This window comes from Tarenaya hassleriana, unplaced genomic scaffold (genome assembly GCF_000463585.1).
Source record: "Tarenaya hassleriana unplaced genomic scaffold, ASM46358v1 Cleome12, whole genome shotgun sequence".
NCBI classification, from domain to species: domain Eukaryota; kingdom Viridiplantae; phylum Streptophyta; class Magnoliopsida; order Brassicales; family Cleomaceae; genus Tarenaya; species Tarenaya hassleriana.
The window spans coordinates 1608048-1627606 of record NW_010962392.1 but is presented as its reverse complement, the minus strand read 5'-3'; the positions used below and the strand labels follow the sequence as shown (position 1 = coordinate 1627606).

At 41.0% G+C, this 19559-nt stretch overlaps 3 protein-coding genes and 1 pseudogene across 5 annotated transcripts; 1 reads left to right on the top strand and 3 right to left on the bottom strand.

Annotated features, from left to right (window-relative positions):
- Window positions 1–1682: 1682 nt before the first annotated feature.
- Window positions 1683–3843, bottom strand: LOC104806470 (non-structural maintenance of chromosomes element 3 homolog). The gene is made up of 7 exons (XM_010531390.1): window positions 3596–3843; window positions 3282–3330; window positions 2910–3159; window positions 2656–2808; window positions 2364–2469; window positions 2174–2288; window positions 1683–2093 (listed from the first exon to the last, which is right to left on the bottom strand). The coding sequence occupies exons 2-7, from the start codon at window positions 3327–3329 to the stop codon at window positions 2055–2057; spliced, it is 711 nt and encodes a 236-aa protein (XP_010529692.1). The 5' UTR covers window position 3330; window positions 3596–3843; the 3' UTR covers window positions 1683–2054.
- Window positions 3844–6123: 2280 nt separating this feature from the next.
- On the top strand, window positions 6124–9287 carry LOC104806469 (annotated as a pseudogene).
- Window positions 9288–10950: 1663 nt separating this feature from the next.
- Window positions 10951–15315, bottom strand: LOC104806468 (transmembrane protein 120 homolog). Of its 2 annotated transcripts, none has more exons than XM_010531388.2 (10): window positions 14871–15315; window positions 14715–14793; window positions 14513–14610; window positions 14250–14354; window positions 14082–14161; window positions 12470–12560; window positions 12282–12389; window positions 12115–12201; window positions 11633–11701; window positions 10951–11378 (listed from the first exon to the last, which is right to left on the bottom strand). In XM_010531388.2, the coding sequence occupies exons 1-10, from the start codon at window positions 15075–15077 to the stop codon at window positions 11247–11249; spliced, it is 1056 nt and encodes a 351-aa protein (XP_010529690.1). In that variant the 5' UTR covers window positions 15078–15315; the 3' UTR covers window positions 10951–11246. The 2 variants fall into 2 exon arrangements, with proteins under 2 accessions (XP_010529690.1, XP_010529691.1); XM_010531389.2 differs by having other exon boundaries at window positions 14513–14607; window positions 14871–15077.
- A 734-nt stretch (window positions 15316–16049) lies between these two features.
- LOC104806465 (probable methyltransferase PMT18) lies at window positions 16050–19557 on the bottom strand. 2 transcript variants are annotated; one of them, XM_010531383.1, is made up of 7 exons: window positions 19479–19557; window positions 19000–19138; window positions 17924–18657; window positions 17623–17833; window positions 17211–17508; window positions 16639–17106; window positions 16050–16506 (listed from the first exon to the last, which is right to left on the bottom strand). In XM_010531383.1, the coding sequence occupies exons 2-7, from the start codon at window positions 19052–19054 to the stop codon at window positions 16281–16283; spliced, it is 1992 nt and encodes a 663-aa protein (XP_010529685.1). In that variant the 5' UTR covers window positions 19055–19138; window positions 19479–19557; the 3' UTR covers window positions 16050–16280. The 2 variants fall into 2 exon arrangements, with proteins under 2 accessions (XP_010529685.1, XP_010529687.1); XM_010531385.1 differs by having other exon boundaries at window positions 17924–18648.
- Window positions 19558–19559: the final 2 nt, after the last annotated feature.

Below are 19559 nucleotides of genomic sequence, written 5' to 3'. Positions count from 1 at the left end.
AGCCTGCAACGTCCTCGAGGCGTGGGAGGCGACTGGACGGCGAGTGGGTCCCGGAATCCGGCGAATTCCGCGTCCCAAGACTGCAAGTTGGCGAGTTGCGGAATTGTCGATACCCGGTCCGGCGGACCAGGGATTGGTCCGGCGGACCGGGGTCAGTTTTATTTTTTTTTTCGAATTTCTCCCAGTCCGCGCTGCCCAGTCCCGACTCCGGCTGAGTGCTGGTCCGCCCCTGACCAGGCCTGGTCCGGCGGACCAGCTCCCCTTTTTTTTTTTCTTTTTCTTTTCCGTTTCTTCGTTCCTTCTCGATCCTTCCCGCATGTGACGATCCCCGTGCCTCTCCCCGGCATTGCACTATGTATTTTTGGTGATTTCGTGACATCCCCATTTAATTATTTATTTTTAAATAATTAATATCCAATTCGAGTTTCGGGGTATTACATGCCGTCTGTAAAAAAATGACATACGCTCTGCGGTAAATGACCTACAACCTACGACAGATGACTTACGGTTTGGCAAATGACCTGCGACCGGTGGCAGGTCATCTTCAACACCTATGGCACCTGTCGCACCTGCTAACCTGCAAATGTTTTTTTACGAAACTCATGCAAGTGTTTTTCTATACTTATATAAAAAAAACAAAATCCATATAAGTGTTTTTCATGTATGTGAAAAAACAAAATTCATTCGAGTGTTTTTTTATAAATAGAGAAAATCTGCAGGTTATAATAATATAGAAGAATATGATGATCATTTTAATTTAAAAAAGTATAGAATACAAGGATTATAATAGTAGAAATATAGAAGGCAAAATATTTTTTTTTACATATACGCAAATTTTTCCTAAAATCAGATGTGTTAGATCTTGTCTTTTTCTTGTGTGTTTTTTTTAATAAAACGTGCATGCAATATTCGCCCAATCCATATCACATCACATATTTTGAAATATATATATATATATATATATATATTTAAATATGATTTGTCCAACAACTCTGATTTTTTTAACAAAAAAAAAATGATTTGTCCAACAAAATATATTTTATAAAAAGGGGTGAATCATTCCTCGCCTTGCCCTCAAGGAACCACCACCACCACCACCACCACCTCCCATCAACACCCTCCTTGTTCCCATTTTCAAAATTCCAAACAAAATAATAGTTTGGACCCCCCTCCTTAGTGTAATCTCCTCCTCATACGGATTTGGGCCTATTTGAGTTTTGAGATATGAGTGCGTTCCGTACAACATCACCTTGCTCCTAGTCCTACACATAATAGTTCTTTGGTTGTTTTTATATTCGATGGATGTTGTATATTAAAATTTTAAACAAGATCTGTGATTGGATTTTATGGCGTTTTCGTGCAGATTATGAATTTTGAGGGATCTTTATATAGTAAATTCATTAACAGAATACACCAAATGCTGCTTACATTACACTTTTTTTTCCTCATCTGACACACTGGGCGAATACACATTTAGAGATCTATCATGAGAAAAACAAAGTGCACGTTTATATAAGAAACTTAGCAGTGGGACACGAATCTTTAGGACTGAGGGTTTGGGGTTTGCTGAATATTGTGTGCTGAATATTGTTGTGTGCTGAATATTGATGATCATTTTAATCGTGCTACAGTATATTCTCCAAATATGGAGTTGATGGTTTTCCTTCTCTCTTCCCCGTGAATTCAGCAATGAGATTCGAGGCTCAAGAAGCCACGGTTCTCTTGTGGCATTTCATAGTAATGTTACTGGTAAGGCATTTGTTCTTGCCTGAGTTCCATTTGGATATTCATGTGGCAGCAACCAGGCGGAATCATGGGATTATTACCAAAACAACAACGGAGTAAGAGAACTGCCCTTTTTCATGGGCAAGAATCTGCATCGCCATTGGATTCTACCTACACTGGCCTTGTTCCTGAAATTCACCTGGAGAGAGCTTGATGGAGCCATTGAAAGGTTTTTAAACAAGATCAGACAAAACCCTTTACATTTTCACTCCAGTATCCTTTCAAAATCTTGCATCAATCCGCTTGCTCTGTCTTTTACTTGAATCGCACTAATCAATCTCTACAGAGGCCACGTCTTTATTCATGACCTGTATTTTGCATCAGCAAATCACATTCATACCATTGTTGAATATGATGAAGTTAATGCAATCCACAAAAGATGCAGTACCTGCGAAATGTAGTCTTTGATCTTCTCCTTAACTTGAGTATCCAATGCTCTCTCTGCAAGTTCATAACACAAAGTAGTCCCCTCTGGACCACTCACCTTGTCCTTCTGCAAGAACCTGCCCACGTTATCAAGAAGAAATGTGAAAACTTGGATCGGTATATGTTTTGACTCCGTTAACGAAATTTCTTGCCTTTGCTGGACTAATGTCTCCAGGGCCTGCTTGTTGTCCCCGAATACTGGATTATGCTCTTCGCTTTCATGCGGCCCCAGCCGCCTCAAGTGATGCCAAAGGGTTTCTAAGAATGAAGATAATGGTTTAGAAAATCAGTTCCAAGAAATCCTCCTACGAAACTAGCAGCAACTAGTAAAATTCTTTGATTTTCGTGGGAATTGCCAACAATCGGGACAATACACGTTTACAAGACCCAGGATCAGGAGCACAGATGATTAAAGATTTTGAGTTTTGGATGTAGAAAGCATACCTTCAGGGATTTTACCTCCAGCAAGATGCACAATAGCGAGGACTACAAATGTGAAACCAGTCATATGAGCCGTGTTTTCGTCCTGAACGTACTTCCTGAACACCTCCACGGGTAATTGACTCACCAGAACATATGATTTCATATCGACGGCACCTGCAAACAGTGTTGCCACATTGAAAAGACAGGCCAAGTGAAAGAAACCCACAACGAAAACAAACGGAGGCAAAAGATCAAACCAGAACGAACCATCTTACTTTGTGGCTGCGAAGGCCTGGCTTGGCCTGTGGAAGAAGGGCGAGAGCGCTGAAGCTCTTTCAGGTCATAACCGAATATGCTCGAGAGCTTGTTCTTGGCCTCGTTGATCACACAAGTGGCAAGGTTACGCTGACGATAGTTCTTAGTAACTATCTGAGTGAGCTCTTCCCGTTTAATCGGGCATCCTGAGTTCTGCTGGGACTTGAAGAGTATGAATCTGATCACCTCTGCAACAAGCTTGTCCGTTTCCTGTTTCAACGAAACTCAAATCAGATCCTTGAAAACACAGAAAACAGCTTGACCTTCACTTTACAGTTGGAAACAAAATACCCGAAATTTTCCCAGAAAAAACGACACTTTAGAGTCTTTACCTCCTTCGATATATCAAACTGGGTGAGGGCCTCAGCTGCGTCGCCCATTCTGCATAAGAGATTCAAAACATTTGTATAGATATCACTCGTACAATACAAATTTGGAAAAAATACGAGAAATTGCGCCACAAGATACCCATATCTCTCCCTGCAACAGTACTTCAATTTGAACCATCGATCAATTCAGAGAAACCGAAGAAAGAAATTAGAAGAAGGTTCCAAAACCCTAATAAGAGCAAACCACCTTGCCTTGCGCTTCCGAAAGAATCCACAATTACTCCAAAGGAGAAAAAAAAAAGAAAGGAGGCGCTTACCTTGTGGAACTCGAGAGCAACTCCTCGAAGCGAAGATCCAACTAGAGTGGAATCAAGAGAAACAACGAAGAAGCCAAAGTCTAAACGAGCGAGGGAGACATGAAGATTGAGAACCCTAAGTTTGAAAACCCTAGGACAGCATACTTGGCGACGAAGACGACCGAGAGCTAGAGAGAGAGTACAAAGGCTTCTCTCTCTACTCTACTCTCTAGTGTGCGAGTCCACCCTAACGGTGCTGGGACTGAGAGAACCAATATGGACCGTCAGATTTAAAGAGATATTTAATCTGACGGACAAAAACATCGGTGGAGTTCCAGCTGTTAGATCCTGTACAATCAAACGCGATTTGATTGGATGGGAACACGACGTCGCGGTGAAGCGTGTGTAGTGAAATAGGGGTGTCAAACGAGAGAGAGAAAAAAACGAATCGCCTGAAGAAAATAGTAAATACAGTATTTTCATTTATATTAAAAAAAATCAATTAAACAATATCAAACTTAAATATATATTAAAAAAATATACATGCATAAAGTGAATAAAGCATTAAATTAAATATTAATTTTCTATTAAATATATAAAAATATTAAGAAAATTACTTAATGTGATGATATATAAAAGATTAGTGGGATTCAGGGAAATACGGGAACGAGATTCATAAATCCCGGGCGGACCCCACGCACGTTCTCACCACCACCTCCTCTCTTTTGTTAGATATTTAATTTAACAATAGTAATAGATGACGTAATGCAAGATGGAAGCCAGAGAGAACAGCTGTTCCTTTGTGTTTATGTCTCCAGCTTTCCCTCTCAACCGCCGCCGCCCTCTTTCTTTCCTCTTCAAGAAACCTCTCTCTCTCTCTCTCTCTCTCTCTCTCTCTCTCTCTCACTTGTTAGAGTCTTGTTTGTTAGCTGCAATGTGTTTGTTTATTTATTAATCTCGATCCATGCATTGACAAACCCATTAGCCAGCATTTTCATATCTGATCGGATACAAGAGAATATACAAAAAAGAGATAGAGAGAATGACAAGGAGAATCATCTTGATTCATTAGTAGTTAAAATGAATCATAATATAATAATGTGCAGATGTGTTGATTAGTAATCCAAGAAGTCGTAGCCGAATGGAGTAACTAGTTGAAAAGTGTGGAATGTCATTGTTTCGGGTCCTCTGTTCGAATTGCGGATTAGGGATGAAGTCTGTATTTGATCTATATATAGACTATTTCTAAAATTTGAGAGATGTAGTTCAGGCCGAAAGTTCAAACTTTTGAATAATAAAAAATATGTGTTCGATTAGTGAAAAAAAATATTTGTAATGATATTTGGGGTGATGTATTTAGATTTTTTCATTTTAATCTAATTTTTTTATTGTTTATATATATATATATATATATATATATATTACAAATGACTACATTGTTGGATCATTGGACCAAATACTTAGCATGATTAAATTGTTGGAGTATTTTTTTATTCTATAAAAATCTATACAATTAGATAATTTCGATTTTTTTTTTTATTTTGTCCAAATGCCTATTTATATAAATACAAAATCATGTGCCTCCCTCCATTTTAAGTTTTAAGTTTAGATAGACGTTTTTGCTCCAAGCACATATATTAAAAAAAGTTGTCCAAAATATCCTTTTGTAATTATTCTTATTAATGATAGAATATTATTATTTTTTTATTTCCCAATAAATTGACAAGGGTTAAGTTTTCGGAAAAAACCTTAAAAAATACATTGAAATATGAAAACACCATTTGTTTTAAAACAAAAAAAAAATACTCTGCACAGAAGGAGTATATGATTTAAATTGAGATAAAATGCAAGTATAGTTTTTTTTACAATTTACCCGATAATTTATCTATATTTACAAATTATTACTATTTATAGATTTACAAATAGTCAATATTTATATACACTATTTTTCTCTGGATCTCGAATTCATCCCTTTATCCTCGCCCTTTTTTGTTGTAAAGTTTTTTCAAATTCAAGTGAGGGGATTTTGTTCATTCCCATCTTACCATTCTGCCACCCCACGTTGCCCTCGCCCTTGCATTCACTTTACGAAATTCAAAAGTTTATATAAAAAAACCTATAAATTTTGTAGAAATCGAATTTAACTTAAAATCTAAACATTCGAACTTAGGAACCAGAGCTCAAAATTTTGGCTTATATCCTGTAGTTGTCACTCTCCTAACCACCATGATATTATATTCTATTTATTATTTGTTGGTGAAAGGAGAGAACTGTTGGATTGGATTGGAGAGGAAAGAGATGTGTGGGAAGGGACATTGTCAAAGGCTGGTCCACCCTAGCTCGAATCGGGCAAAATAAAATTTAATTCTGGTTGTCCACCAATCGTAGAACGCCACGTTGACAGATACAACATGGGAGGCACATGAGTTTGTTTAAACTGAGAACCGAACCAATTGATGGATCACTTAGGCTTAAGCAAAGAGAGATGTGTCCGGATCCCATTTTCAAGTTTTCGCCTCAGAACTGACTAATAAAATTGAAATTATTTCTTAGTAAATTAATTAAATAAAAGGTGAAGAGTGAGTGAGTATCAATTCATACGATACAAAAGGAATGGCGGTCAACATAGAGTTTAGTCTCTCTCTCTCTCCTATCTATCATCTTCGTTTTCACCCTCTCTCACCGCCGAAATTCTGTTCAAAAGCTGCAGGAGCTGATCTTGATTATCTTCTTCCTCCTTATAGGCTTATACCCACTTCTTCACACTCTCCTATCTTCTCTCTCGCATCCTCATCTTCATTGTTCATCAATGCGTTAAGAGGAGAGAGAGAGAAGCAAGGAGGAGGTATAAATATATATCTGATTCCGGTTTTGGCAGATTCCTCCAGCAAAAGCGCCGGATTCGGAATGGAGGAAGGAGGAGGAGGGAAGGGCGGGGAGGTGGCGGAGGAGGCATCGCCCATCAGCTCAAGACCGCCGGCGGACTTCGAGGAGCTCACGAGACTCTCAACGGCCGGCGACGACGGCCGAGGAAGCTCGTCTTCAAGCAACAGATGGCCAAGGGAAGAGACCCTTTCCCTTCTCAGGATTCGATCCGACATGGACTCCGACTTCCGCCACGCCACTCTCAAAGCTCCTCTCTGGGAAGACGTTTCCAGGTCTCTCTCTCTCTCTGGTTTCTTCTTCTTCTCCTTCCCCTTCCTTGTAGCTTTGATTTTAAAAATGGCTTAGATCCACGTCTCAACTTTTTATCTGTTTTAGATTAATCTGGGTTTTGTTTTTTTATATATAAAAGAGATTTTTTGTTGTTGCAGGAAGCTGTCGGAGATTGGGTACAAACGCAGTGCTAAGAAATGCAGAGAGAAGTTCGAAAACGTTCAGAAATATTAAAAACGCAACAAAGAATCTCGCGGCGGCCGCCATGACGGCAAGGCCTACAAGTTCTTCACTCAGCTCGAGGCTCTCAACACCCCAGACGCAACCCTTGACGTCGCGCCTCTCTCCGTCGCGAATCCTTTACAGACGCCGTTTTCCACCGCTGCCGCTGGAATGCCCTCTTCGTCTCCGTTCACCGTCTTCCCTACTCCGCCGCATCCGTACACGTCTTCCTTCACCGCGACCCCGATCACTCCCACTCCTCCTCCGGCGGCGGCCACGACGGTCGCTGGAGCCACGTTCTCGTCCCACAGCTCTTCCACGGCCTCCGGCATGGGATCGGACGATGATGATGATATGGACGTTGATGCGGCTAAAGTGGCGGGTCCGAGCAAATGCAAACGCGGTAATAACAGGATGGTGGAGTTGTTGGAGGGTTTGGTGCGGAAGGTGCTGCAGAAGCAAGACGCCATTCAAAGGAGCTTCCTCGAGGCTCTGGAGAAGAGAGAGCAAGAACGAATCGACCATGAAGAAGCCTGGAAACGTCAAGAGATGTCGCGTCTTGCTCGAGAGCACGAGCTCATGGCTCAGGAGCGAGCCGCGTCTGCATCCCGCGACATGGCCATAGCCTCCTTGATTCAGAAGATCACAGGCCATACCATTCAGTTCTCACCGTCCCATACCCAACCGCCACCGCAACCGCCACGGCAGCCACCCTTGCAGGAGATACGACACACCCATCATCATTACCATTCGCAAGTTGCAGAAAAACCCAACATTCAATCTCAGTTACAACCTGTAATGGCGATTCCTCAACAACAGATTCCTCCATCGCAGCAACCAGAGAAACAACATGATCAAATGGGTATTGGAAGTGCAAGAAGCTCTGAACCAGCATCGTCCCGGTGGCCAAAGGCCGAGGTTTTAGCGCTCATAAACCTGAGGAGCGGCTTGGAACCGCGGTACCAAGAGGCCGGGCCTAAAGGTCCTCTCTGGGAAGAGATTTCGACCGAAATGCAAAGAATAGGTTACAGCAGAAGCGCGAAGAGATGTAAAGAGAAGTGGGAGAACATAAACAAGTACTACAAGAAAGTGAAAGAGAGCAGCAAGAACCGACCCGAAGGTTCCAAGACTTGCCCTTACTTCCATTGCCTCGATGCCCTCTACCGAAACAAAGTACTAGGTTGTTCTAGTAGCTCAGGAGAGCAGTTTCATAGAACTGATCAAGATCAGACATTGACGCCAAAGGAGAGTGACAGAAACGACGAACACAAGGAGGAGAGTCCACAAGAGGGAGCGTTAATGGAAGGGGGAGCAGAAAAGGTAAAACATTTTCTTCTATTTCAAAGTTTTGGACTTGTCATTTTCGTAACTGGAAGCTTCTGAAGATCTACGGATCAGCCAAGATATGAACAGAACGAATCTCATTTGAAATTGAAGCCAGAGGACCTTGTGAGGGAGCTGATGCAGCAAGAGCAAGCAAATGCTGAACAAGAACAGCAAAAGCTAATGGTAGGTGAGTATGAGAAGATCGAGGAGCTTCAACTTTATAATTTGGAGGAAGACGAAGACGAAGACGAAGGTGAAGAGGATGAGAAGACAGCTTACCAGATTGCTTTTCAGAGTTCCTCAAACAGAGGAAACAACGGCTCGTTCTTGACAATGGTCCAGTAGTAGCGGATTGATCAAAAGCCTTAAAAGACGTTCTCATTTCGCCGAAATATCCGTCGCCTGAAGAATGTATCATATGTACACAGCATACACACATATATACACTCCTGACATTTAGAAAACTGAAATCAAAGGTTTCATCTTTGTTTCAGCCAATACAGCTTTTTTTTTTTTTTACTTCACATTCTTTTACCAATTTCCACGGTAAAACCCCATTGTTTCTTGTTGTTGACATTTGTTATTCTTCTTCCTCAAGAGCAGTAAAACCTTCTCCCTCTCTCTGTCCTTTGTTCACATCAAATGCTTGTTGGTTGTTTACATTTGGAGTTCATCTTTAAGTTTTGTTTATTGGCTGGGGAGTAAAGAGTTTTTGTTTTCTTGAGGCAAAAACAGGTGTGGATAAGGATCATCATCTCTCAGTGAAACGCACAAGAAGAAGAAAGGCAAAAGGGTTCAACGGCCAAAAGATTCAAGACGAGGGAAAACAAAACAAACCAGCATAACATATTGACTTCAGTTCTTGTCATATCTCTGTCTTTTTTTCCTCTGTTTCAAGATTTTTTTTAACTTAATTTTTCTTCTGCTTCTGATTGTGCTTCTGCATTGAAGTGACAGATGAAAAGGGTCTGAGAAACTGTACTCAAAAATCCAAATTTCACTTTGCTTGTTTTGCTGATCAGAGACTCAACTATGTTTCATTACAAAGTTTCAGAGAAGAGAATCTCTCTCTCTCTCTCTCTCTCTCTCTCTCTCTCTCTCTCTCTCGTCCTTTTGCGGCGCCCACCATTTCGCTTGTGTCGCAATCACTCAACAGCCTCTTAAAAGTTTGTTCTTTCTTCATCTTTTTCACTGGTTTCATCAGTTCTTTCATAAAAGAACACGTGCTTTTGTACTTGTACGACAAGACTCCCCCAGCTATTCATCTCCTTTTTTCCTCTCTCTTCACATTCACAGTATACACCACATTGGAGATTTATGCGGGGGAAGGTGAGAATATCATTTAAAATATTTAAAAAAAGGGTCATAGAACTCATCATCCATATGATTATGTCAAAAGGGTTTGTCTAGAAACCGCTCATTGAAGTGTTTGAGGTCTTGAAATGCATTGGTGGAAGAGTGTTCTGTCTTAAAGAGGAGACTTTAAGAAGGGGTCGATTTTATGCATTTTTCTAATACAATGATAATAGAGAAAGAAAGATAAACAAAAAAACAAAGGAAGCAGAATAAAAAAGCGAAAGAGACCCAAGTTTGGGTGGCCTAGTGATGATAGAACATGCAAAGCGTGCTCTCATCCTGAGTTCAAACCCAAGCATGGGGAAGTACATTCACCTGTGCTTCTCCGATGCTCTGGGACATGTAGTCGGGTCAAAGGCCCGGTGAACTTACGGATTATAAAAAAAAAGAAAGAGAGAGAGAGAGAGTAATAATGAGGAGGCAAATGGAGAGGCAATGAGAGATTGCTTTTGCCACAAGTTCCACTTTGATTGCCTTTTACAACTAGCAAACACGAGATTGTGTCTACAGCAGAAGAACGTGCAGAACCCTCTTCCAGAATCCAATCATGTTCTCCTTCACGTATATACATACACACATACACACGTTCATGTTTGTAAATGTAGATATTTAGTTGTATACTACCCCATGTGGCATTGTTGGTTTCTCTTCTTTCAAATTTATTTTATAAACCATATTTATCCTTTGATAAAAACAAATATCCATTTGATTTATTTGCATCTTTGTTTTCGATTTGTTTATTATTACATTGGGATTAGGGTAGCGTGTATCAATGCAAGTGATTAGCAGATGCGGTGAATTTGACTTGTGGTCAAATGAACGGGCAGCTCCATTGAATGCCAAATTGGCAGATATGACTACACCGCCATTAATACAATCTTCTTGAATTCCTCAATGTGTCTGCTTTTAATGGAAAAGATTTATATATATATATATATATATATAAACACAGAATCTGTACCATACGAGGAAGAAGAACCAAACTTCAAGAAATGATCAAAACCAAAATGAAACCAACGTGACATATGTTTTTCCCTCTGCTCTCTTATTCGCCCTTTTTACTCTGTATTTTGTTTTTTGTCCACAACAAAGCTTCATAAATATTATAGAGCGCCTTGTGGCGGTCTAGTGGTTACCGTTCTAATTGTACAAATGGTTGGGTGTTTACGAAACCTAAAAGCCTCAAATATGATTCCACATGACGGTTAGTTTCTATTATGGCCATTTTGTTTTTACTGAATTTGAACAGAAAAAGATTCAAATCTGAACCAAAATCACACTAGAGGCAGTGTAGGTGTCATGTCCAAACATAAGAAGAGACAAAAAGGTACAAACTTATTCAGACAGCAGCACCTGAGGATCTGATTGTGAAAACCCACAAATGTCACAGTTGAAAAATGTTACACAAACACTCCACCCCATCAAACATCATCAACTGCCACTTCCATTTATACACAAAGAGAGGGCCATCCCAGTTTCCAGACCCCTGGTCCCCCCACCAAAACAAAAAAATCTTCAATATTTTTAGGCAAAAATAGGAGAAGGGAAAAGATCCATAGTTGAGAACTATGAAGCTCAGTCTCAAAAGACTGATCCTATGGAGTTAGGAAGTCTAATCGAGCTCTGCTTTGCTTTTGCTTCTCTTCCTCTTTGCCTTGAACCTTGACTTTGCCATCAGCGTCTCTACAGTGTTGGTGAAGTTTCCAACTGCCATCACAACTAGAAGAATGCCACAAAACATCACCTGCCACAACAATCCGGCCAAATTGCTAGTTAACCATTGAAACAGAGCCCCATATTCTATTCAAATATGTTATTAGCTGCTTGCAGACGCGTCCTGATACTAGCTAGAAACCGAGATGGAGAAAGGGGCAATTCCTACTCTGTTATATTTATCACTTACTGTTACATTTACCATCTGAATCACAATTTCTGGTCATAATGGACAGAGTTCAACAGGCACGTGGAAAAGCTGCGAAAAGAGGGAGAATCTCGTACCTGCCATTCAGCGACTACCCCAGATAATGCTGCCTTGAACAACAGCAGTCCAACATAAGCCTCGAATCCCTGAGTTTTCTCCAAAGTAAAATAAGTTAGCCTCTTAAGGTTAAACGTGCTAATCATCCATAAAAAATCATAATGTGTGAGCAAAAATCCTTCTGATTGATGGGTGTGTGCAAAATCATCCAGACTTTAGACCATTCTTTAAGGTCTCCATTTTTTGTCTTGAATTCGGTTAACATATCAAATGACTTGAAACCATTATATCCTTTAAAAAAAAATGCTATCTAAATCTAATGGTTCCACTGAATGTCCAAAATCCCATGAAATGTTCTTGATAGTATAAGAGAATATTGACTAAACAGTAAACATCACCAGCTAATCATACTAGGTTAAAGCAAAGTAAAGAAGACTAGGAAATCTAAACCGTTAAAGCATGCATCCCGTAAAACCGATTCAGATCTGTGGACCTAGCTCACCTGCAAAATGAACAGTAGAGGACACAATAGCCATATTTGCCCATCAACTCCGGCTGTTTCTCCCCATACAACGTCCATCCTCTTAGCCTGAAAACTAACACATTTACACCCAATCCATGAAAGACTAATAGAACTTAGACCAAACAAAAGTGTGAATGGTATGCCACCTTTCCCAGTGCAATGCGAGTATATAATCTTTGGCGTTGGTATCTGTTCTGTAGAAGCATTGCCACACCTTGCATCATAGCCCATTGCAGGAAAAGATGGACCCCTCTCTGCAGAAGATTTGAATTGATTCATGGCATAGACTTGGTAATTCATAATCTACATAATGAATAAATAAAATAATTTGTACCTGCTTCTGGGCGCAGTTTGGTTGTCCTTTGATTTCCCATGTGAGGCTGACAATGGCCATAATCATGGCACAATAATGATGATAAATCCACCTGCAAAAGCATATCAGCCCCAATTGTTAAATTCATCTCCGCTCAATAAAATCACAATCACTACAGTACTACACAGTATACTCCACACTGGAGTTACCATTCCAGATAAAGATTGTTCTCTCTATCATTCAAAAACACTTTCCATTCTAATCCTCTACCAAAAGAGGAATCCATGAGTAACTAAAATTCCTTATTTGGAAAGAAGGCATCTCAGGAAAGTTGTAGAGATCTAATTACCACTTGACAACATAAATGAGAAACCGTTCCCAAACATTTCCTGCATTTCTATACTTTGATACAGAAAATACCCTTCCAGTTTTTTCACATGTCAGTTTCTTACAATAAACTTACAAGAGAACAAACATGTTCAACACGGCACACAAGGAGACACAGGAAGCAATAATATCTGATGGACATTCCAATTATCTACACAATCATAATGCCCTTGATTCAGCAATAGATATGGCACAGCTTGGAAAGCTTGCAGACGATGGGTCGATGCCAACAACCAAAACTAAACGTCCCACGAAGCCAAATATTGACAAGCCATAATTAACTCCTACTAGTTGCTATTATCACATCTATTCTGAACTTTACTAGTAATTGTCATATATAGCCATTTTCAATGACATTTTGAAAGGAATATTTCTACTTCAACAGCACTAAACACCAAAGATAGCTCACTGTTTTTCCAACTCGCAAGAACAATTAAAACCACTGAATCGGACTGGATGATGATAGATAGGAGAGGCTGAGGTCGAGAAGGCCTCAGCCGAGTGGACCTCACGGGATTGTTTGGGTTTCTTGTATTTTGGGTTTTGAGTTTTGTTCTATCTATCTTTCGTTTGGGCTTTGGGAGTTTAGGTCTTTTTATTCAAAAAAGGATTAGACCAAGGGTTTTCTTATGGCCGTAGCTGAATCCTATGGCTTGTATCCTATATAAGGGACTTTTACCTAAGAAATAAAAGTATCAAAGAATAGGAAGCCAACACACCTCGAACAGCATCAGGATACCTCAGCTTCCTTAACTAGTGGCAAATCTAGATAGAAGCCCTCGGTTTCTTTCTATCAGTTGATCAATTGCAAAACCAGGGGAACAACAGAACATAGATCGCTAAGCAAGGGACAGGACTGAAGCCACCCAGAGACCAAAATGAACTTTGCCCTTAGAGAAAGGAGCAAGAAGCTAACTTAGTGAAGAAAGAAATTTAGATCAAAATGTAGCATAACATATCAATCTAGGGTACATCCCTCTCTTTTTCTCTCTCACACACAAGATGCTGACTTAGTGAAGAAAGGAATTTAGCACGCGTTAAATTGTCTAATGGCTTCCACCGTGCAGCATGAAAGGTGCAATGACCTAGAAGACTCCAGATTTAAAGTAGCAGAGTTCATAGATTCGGTTCCACAGACAAAGATGGCTTGCTAAGCATGGAAACAGTAAAATTACCTCCCAGGTGAAGAGAAACTAAAAATGCGTCAACAACAATAATAAACAGAGGAGGGTTCCCTTAAAAGTACCATGGACGGATATCGCTCCCATTGGCTCTCAATATGTTCTCGCGCATAGCCAAACCAGCATAGAGGAACAACAACCAAACCTGGCAAAAGGGATTTACACGTCAATACGGGAAACAAAGGTAAGAAACACAAATCAACAAGACCTCAAACCGTCAAACACTGATATACCTCATACAGCTGGACAGGGAATGCAGGCAAACATCCATCCCACAACCAAGATCTCAGGATCAAAAGGGTTGCAGGGAAAAAAAGGAAAAGAAGAGCAGTTCTATCCTGCTCCATGGAAAACAAGCACACCTCGTTAGACTGGACAATGCACAGAGTACAGTAAGATAAATTGACAGCTTCGTTCTAAGTACTGATGCATCAACGTTAAAGGCGCCTGCATGCGATCTGATGCGATGATTATGAGAAGGGGAAGCAACACTAACTCTGTAGCTATTGTATTCTTCTTTGACTTTGAGTTGGATGTCTTTACGCAAGGCTCGAACATTCACAGGCCCTAAAAACATTCTCAAGAACCGTCCTGCTTCGATCATCAGCCCAATTATCAGACTTTAAACGGTCGTGAGATTGAATCAAATCAAATTATACAAGATTAGGCATTTCATCTGATCCGATAGACAATGAAACCTTGAGGTTTGGAGGGAATAAAAGCAGAGGCGTCTCCATCGGCGAGCATGCATCTCGCCCGCTGCAAATCCTCCTCGAGCTGCAGGAAGAGAAGAAGGATTAACGAATGAGGAAACGAAATTGAAGAGGGGAAGAGCAACGGAGTGAGAAGGATGCCTTCTCGGCGAGCTTGGGATCGAGACGCTTGTCGGACAGAAGGGAGATGATGGTGGAGCGGAGGCGGCGGATGGAGCCGTCGAGAGCGGAGGATCTCTGCCGGAGAGACTGCTCCTCCTGGGTCGAGGAAGAGATGAAGGAGGAGGCAGAATCCTGAAGCTCCTTAACCTGCTCCACGACCCGTCTGACTTCTTCTTCAACCTCCATGATCGATGTCAGGGAGATCGGATTTCTGGGTGTGGAAGAGAAATTCGAAGCCTACAAGCCCAGAAACCCGGATTTCGAAAAGGACTCGAGAGAAGAAGAGGGAATGATTCGAAAGGAGTCGGTGTGTTCAATCTCAACGTTTCCGATCCGAGCCTGACCCACAAGCGATTTACAAAAATAGAATCAATCACACGCTCTCTGACGCTGACTCACGCCTTCTTCCAAAACCCTCGGCACCACATCCCTCTCCTCTGTTTTTTTTTTTTATTTAAATTTCCCCAGAAAATAATTAATTAATTAAAATGAGCGAACAGCTTATTTTTATTTATTTTTTTCAAGGAAAATAAAGGGAAAAAAATAGAATTGAATACCCACTAAAAAATGAGGAACATTATCTATGGAATACTTGGACCGTATATTCGGATACATTTGTTTTAAAAGAAGGGATGTTTTTCAGTAATCCATAAGACGTGGATAACAATAAGCTCAGAAGTAAAAACTTTATGAGGGGATTAAAAGACATAATCCCCCTTTTCTTATTGGCAGATGAATAGCGGTGAATTTGAATCTTTGGTAGTTGTGAAATTGAAATCCAAATAATTAAAGAGTGCCAAGAGTGACAATGAAATCGGATTGGAAATTTCAGAATTTCTTTTGGTTTTATTATTTTTGTATTCGTTTTTTATCCTTTGATAAAAACAAATATCCATTTGATTTATTTGCATCTTTGTTTTCGATTTGTTTATTATTACATTGGGATTAGGGTAGCGTGTATCAATGCAAGTGATTAGCAGATGCGGTGAATTTGACTTGTGGTCAAATGAACGGGCAGCTCCATTGAATGCCAAATTGGCAGATATGACTACACCGCCATTAATACAATCTTCTTGAATTCCTCAATGTGTCTGCTTTTAATGGAAAAGATTTATATATATATATATATATATATAAACACAGAATCTGTACCATACGAGGAAGAAGAACCAAACTTCAAGAAATGATCAAAACCAAAATGAAACCAACGTGACATATGTTATATGAGTTTGTGGGAAATTCTTCAAAGCAGAATTTCACATCTCACAAACATAAAAAAATATAATGATCTAACCGTCTTCTAAATTCATCTTTTATCTTCCATGATAATAAAATAAATTAAAAAAAAAAAAGACAAAGGGGGAGAGTTCCAAGGTAGGAGGAACTAAACTAGTTGGAAGTGGAATCATCACCTGTCCAATAAGTCTTGACGGCGACAAGGATCTTCTCGGGGTTAAAGGGACCGTTCTCGTGGTCAACAATACGACTCTTCCATCTCATCCCATTCGTTAAGCTTTGTATCTTCGTCAGTGTATCCACATTGTCTCTGAAAACAGCTGTTCCCTCCGGTCTCAAGATTCTGTCCATCTCCAACAGTATCAACGTTATGTCACACCTGCCCACACGACATGCATTGCATTCATCACTTCCATACATACACACACATATATACGCGCATATGTATACACGGTATGCAGACTATATGCGTTTCCGAACTTCTTCCTACCGACCCATTCGCTCCTTTTACCTGTTGTCGTAAATGCTGAACAATCCCCCTGCATGAATCAGGTCATACGTTCTTGGATATGTAGAGAATCCTTCACACCAGTCTTGGTACGTTCCGATCAGTCCACGCTCATAGATCGCACCTAACGTCTGTTTCTCCGAGTCCACGGGCACTACATTCATCACCCAGACCGGATATTTCAGCATTGCTGCAGCAAATCCCCCGAGGTAAGCGTTCATGTCCATTATATTCCTGAATCTTCCAGTAGACAGCTCGGGGATTATCCGTTTGTAGTATGATACCCTCTCCTTCCAAACTTCATTGTCCTCTCGGAATTTCTCGGTATTGATTCCGGGTATCGTTCCTCTGATAATTCTTGGAGGGACAGCAAACGCTCTGTCGGGCCAGTCCTCCAATGCACCACCTGCAAGTTCCTCTGGATTGCTAGCCTCTGGCAGTGGAGTAATGCAATGTTCCAACTCAGTGTACCTTTTTCAGGACAGGAAAAGTATATTAATCACAAGTTTGGATCGGTTTCATCTCAGGACAATGCAAGAACGGAATGGAATAAGGGACATTTAGGATGGATTTACCAAGCGGAATCTTGGTTATCTGAGTTGCAAATAGGCGGTGTTTTATGAACACGCTTGAGCTTATTGCACTCGACGTGGTTGATAGGCTTCTGCCAGATCGAGAAGTCGCCCTTTTCGATGACCTTTTTCCAGCAAAGGCTCCTGGCAACGTTTTCGATAGAATCTTGCTCTTGCTTCAGATCTTCTTCAGTTCTTTCCCAGCCTCTCCAGTACTTCTTCCAGTGAATGGGAGGACCCGAGAGGACCCAATACCCACCCGGTCTCAGAACTCGGTCCACCTCAATCAGGTACAGACCATCTGTGAAGATTAAACTAAGTTCATTTCACTACACATGTTTCTTTCAGTTTTCAGTAACCGAACACAAACTCTAAGAGCTTCGAGATCAGCAACAGAAAATGTTTTTTTCATTACCGTACTGAAACCAAGGTATCAAACACCGAGAGCAGTGAGCAAGATCAAAGGCCCTAGCTGGATAAGGAAGCCGGTTTGATCCCATGATGCCGATTATTGCAGGAACTCCCCGTTCAAGCGCGAACTGGACCTGAGCTTCGTGTGTGTCTCTTGGAGCAAAAGACATTGCGATAATATCCCTCTTCAAGAGATAGGCACCAAAACTCGCAACCTAAGCATTCACAACAACAACAAATGACTTCGCAAAAGAGAGGAAAGAAAGACAGTAACTGATATATGGTTTCAGAGCTGAATGACTTACACCACAACCAGTGTCGATAGCTGTCCTAATGCCTCCATCGGTAAGAGGAATGAGCCGGGAAATGTCATCGATATAGGCATCGGCTCCACGGGGAAAGCCGGTGCCCCCACCGGGGAATCTGAAACGGTCACCCTCTACTTGAATCCAGTTCTGGATAGCCTTTTCAATGCTGAGCTCCTTGTGGGGAATGTTGTCATACCAAGCATAGTCTCGACTTTGTGGCCACTTGAACGGGATCTTGTACTTGGGAGGAGGAGGAATCAGACAGTAGAGAAGCTCGTCTTTCGTAGGACAATGCCTTTCCCTGTACTTCAACATGTTCCTGTCGAATCTCCTCCCTCTCTCCCGATCCTCGCAGGGAGTGTATTCACTGAACGACATCTCGCATGGCGGGAACTGCTTCACGGTCTGCACCGTTTCCTTGAGGTCGAGCTGGTGATGGCTTTCGAAATCTAGCTCGGCTGGTTCGGAAGAGGACAACAATGGCGGATCATCATCGGAGGAAGAAGACGACGATGACGAAGGAGGAGACTGATTATTATCACATCCGACTCTGGAGTAAACCTCCGATGGAGAGGTGGGAATGGTGCTGTTCTGCCACGAACCCAGAACGTAAAACAATATGCAGAGTCCACTGACACCGAGAATCCACGTCAGTCTCTTTCTCCTTGAATCCGCATGGTGATGTCCACTGTTCTCCTTCGCCATTGCCGGTCCTTCTGTAACTGCAAAGGCTAAGAAGACCTTTTAACTCAGAAAGTGAGACAAAGGAACAGGACAGAGGGGAAAAGACAAATCCTGTCTGTTCAAGCTATTACTATTAGAATATCTCTACGTGGTTCTTGCAAAAACAATGGATAGTGGAACTCGAAACACGAGAAAAAGCTCTCCACCATTACAGAGAGTAGGACATAACGCAACACAACTTTCTTTGTTGGGGGGTCTGAAAATATGGTATAAAAAGAGAGATGGAATCTATTCTTTAGCGGAAACAAAAACCAAGAACGCTAATTAATAAGACGTGGTCTAAAGAGAGGGAAATAGAAATAAGATTTGAGAAATAGTAGGAGGCTGACCAGCCTCATTTTCCTCCTTGACCTCCTTGCATCTCGTGCTGCCATATACACACATATGCTTTCATGGCCATTCCCAATCACTGTTTTCCACTTCTATATGTGTGTATGTATATGTGATTTGTCATGATGCCAAGGGAACCTTCAGCAAAGTCAAGGTGAAACAAATGAGATTTCCACGTGGCCACGTGACTTTGGACTGTACAAATTATTAGGCCTGTCGTTTTCCCTGTCGTTTCGCTTTATAATAAGAAAAGAATAACAAGTGGACCAATGCTTTATGGAGATACGAATGAATTCGGGCAGATTTCCCATGTCCCACATAACCAAAGCTGATCCCTCTCAAACTAGATTTGTCGATGCACTACAAGTTGTTTGCTTGACAAATACATACGTATATGCATGAACACACACACATATACATACATACATATATATAGAAAGAGAAAGATGAAGCATCAATAAATAGGAGGTGAGATTACCTTGATGGCAAGGCAAGTGTTGTCAGTAAATGAATACGTACATGCGTGGCCTTTGTTCATAACCCATCATATATATATATA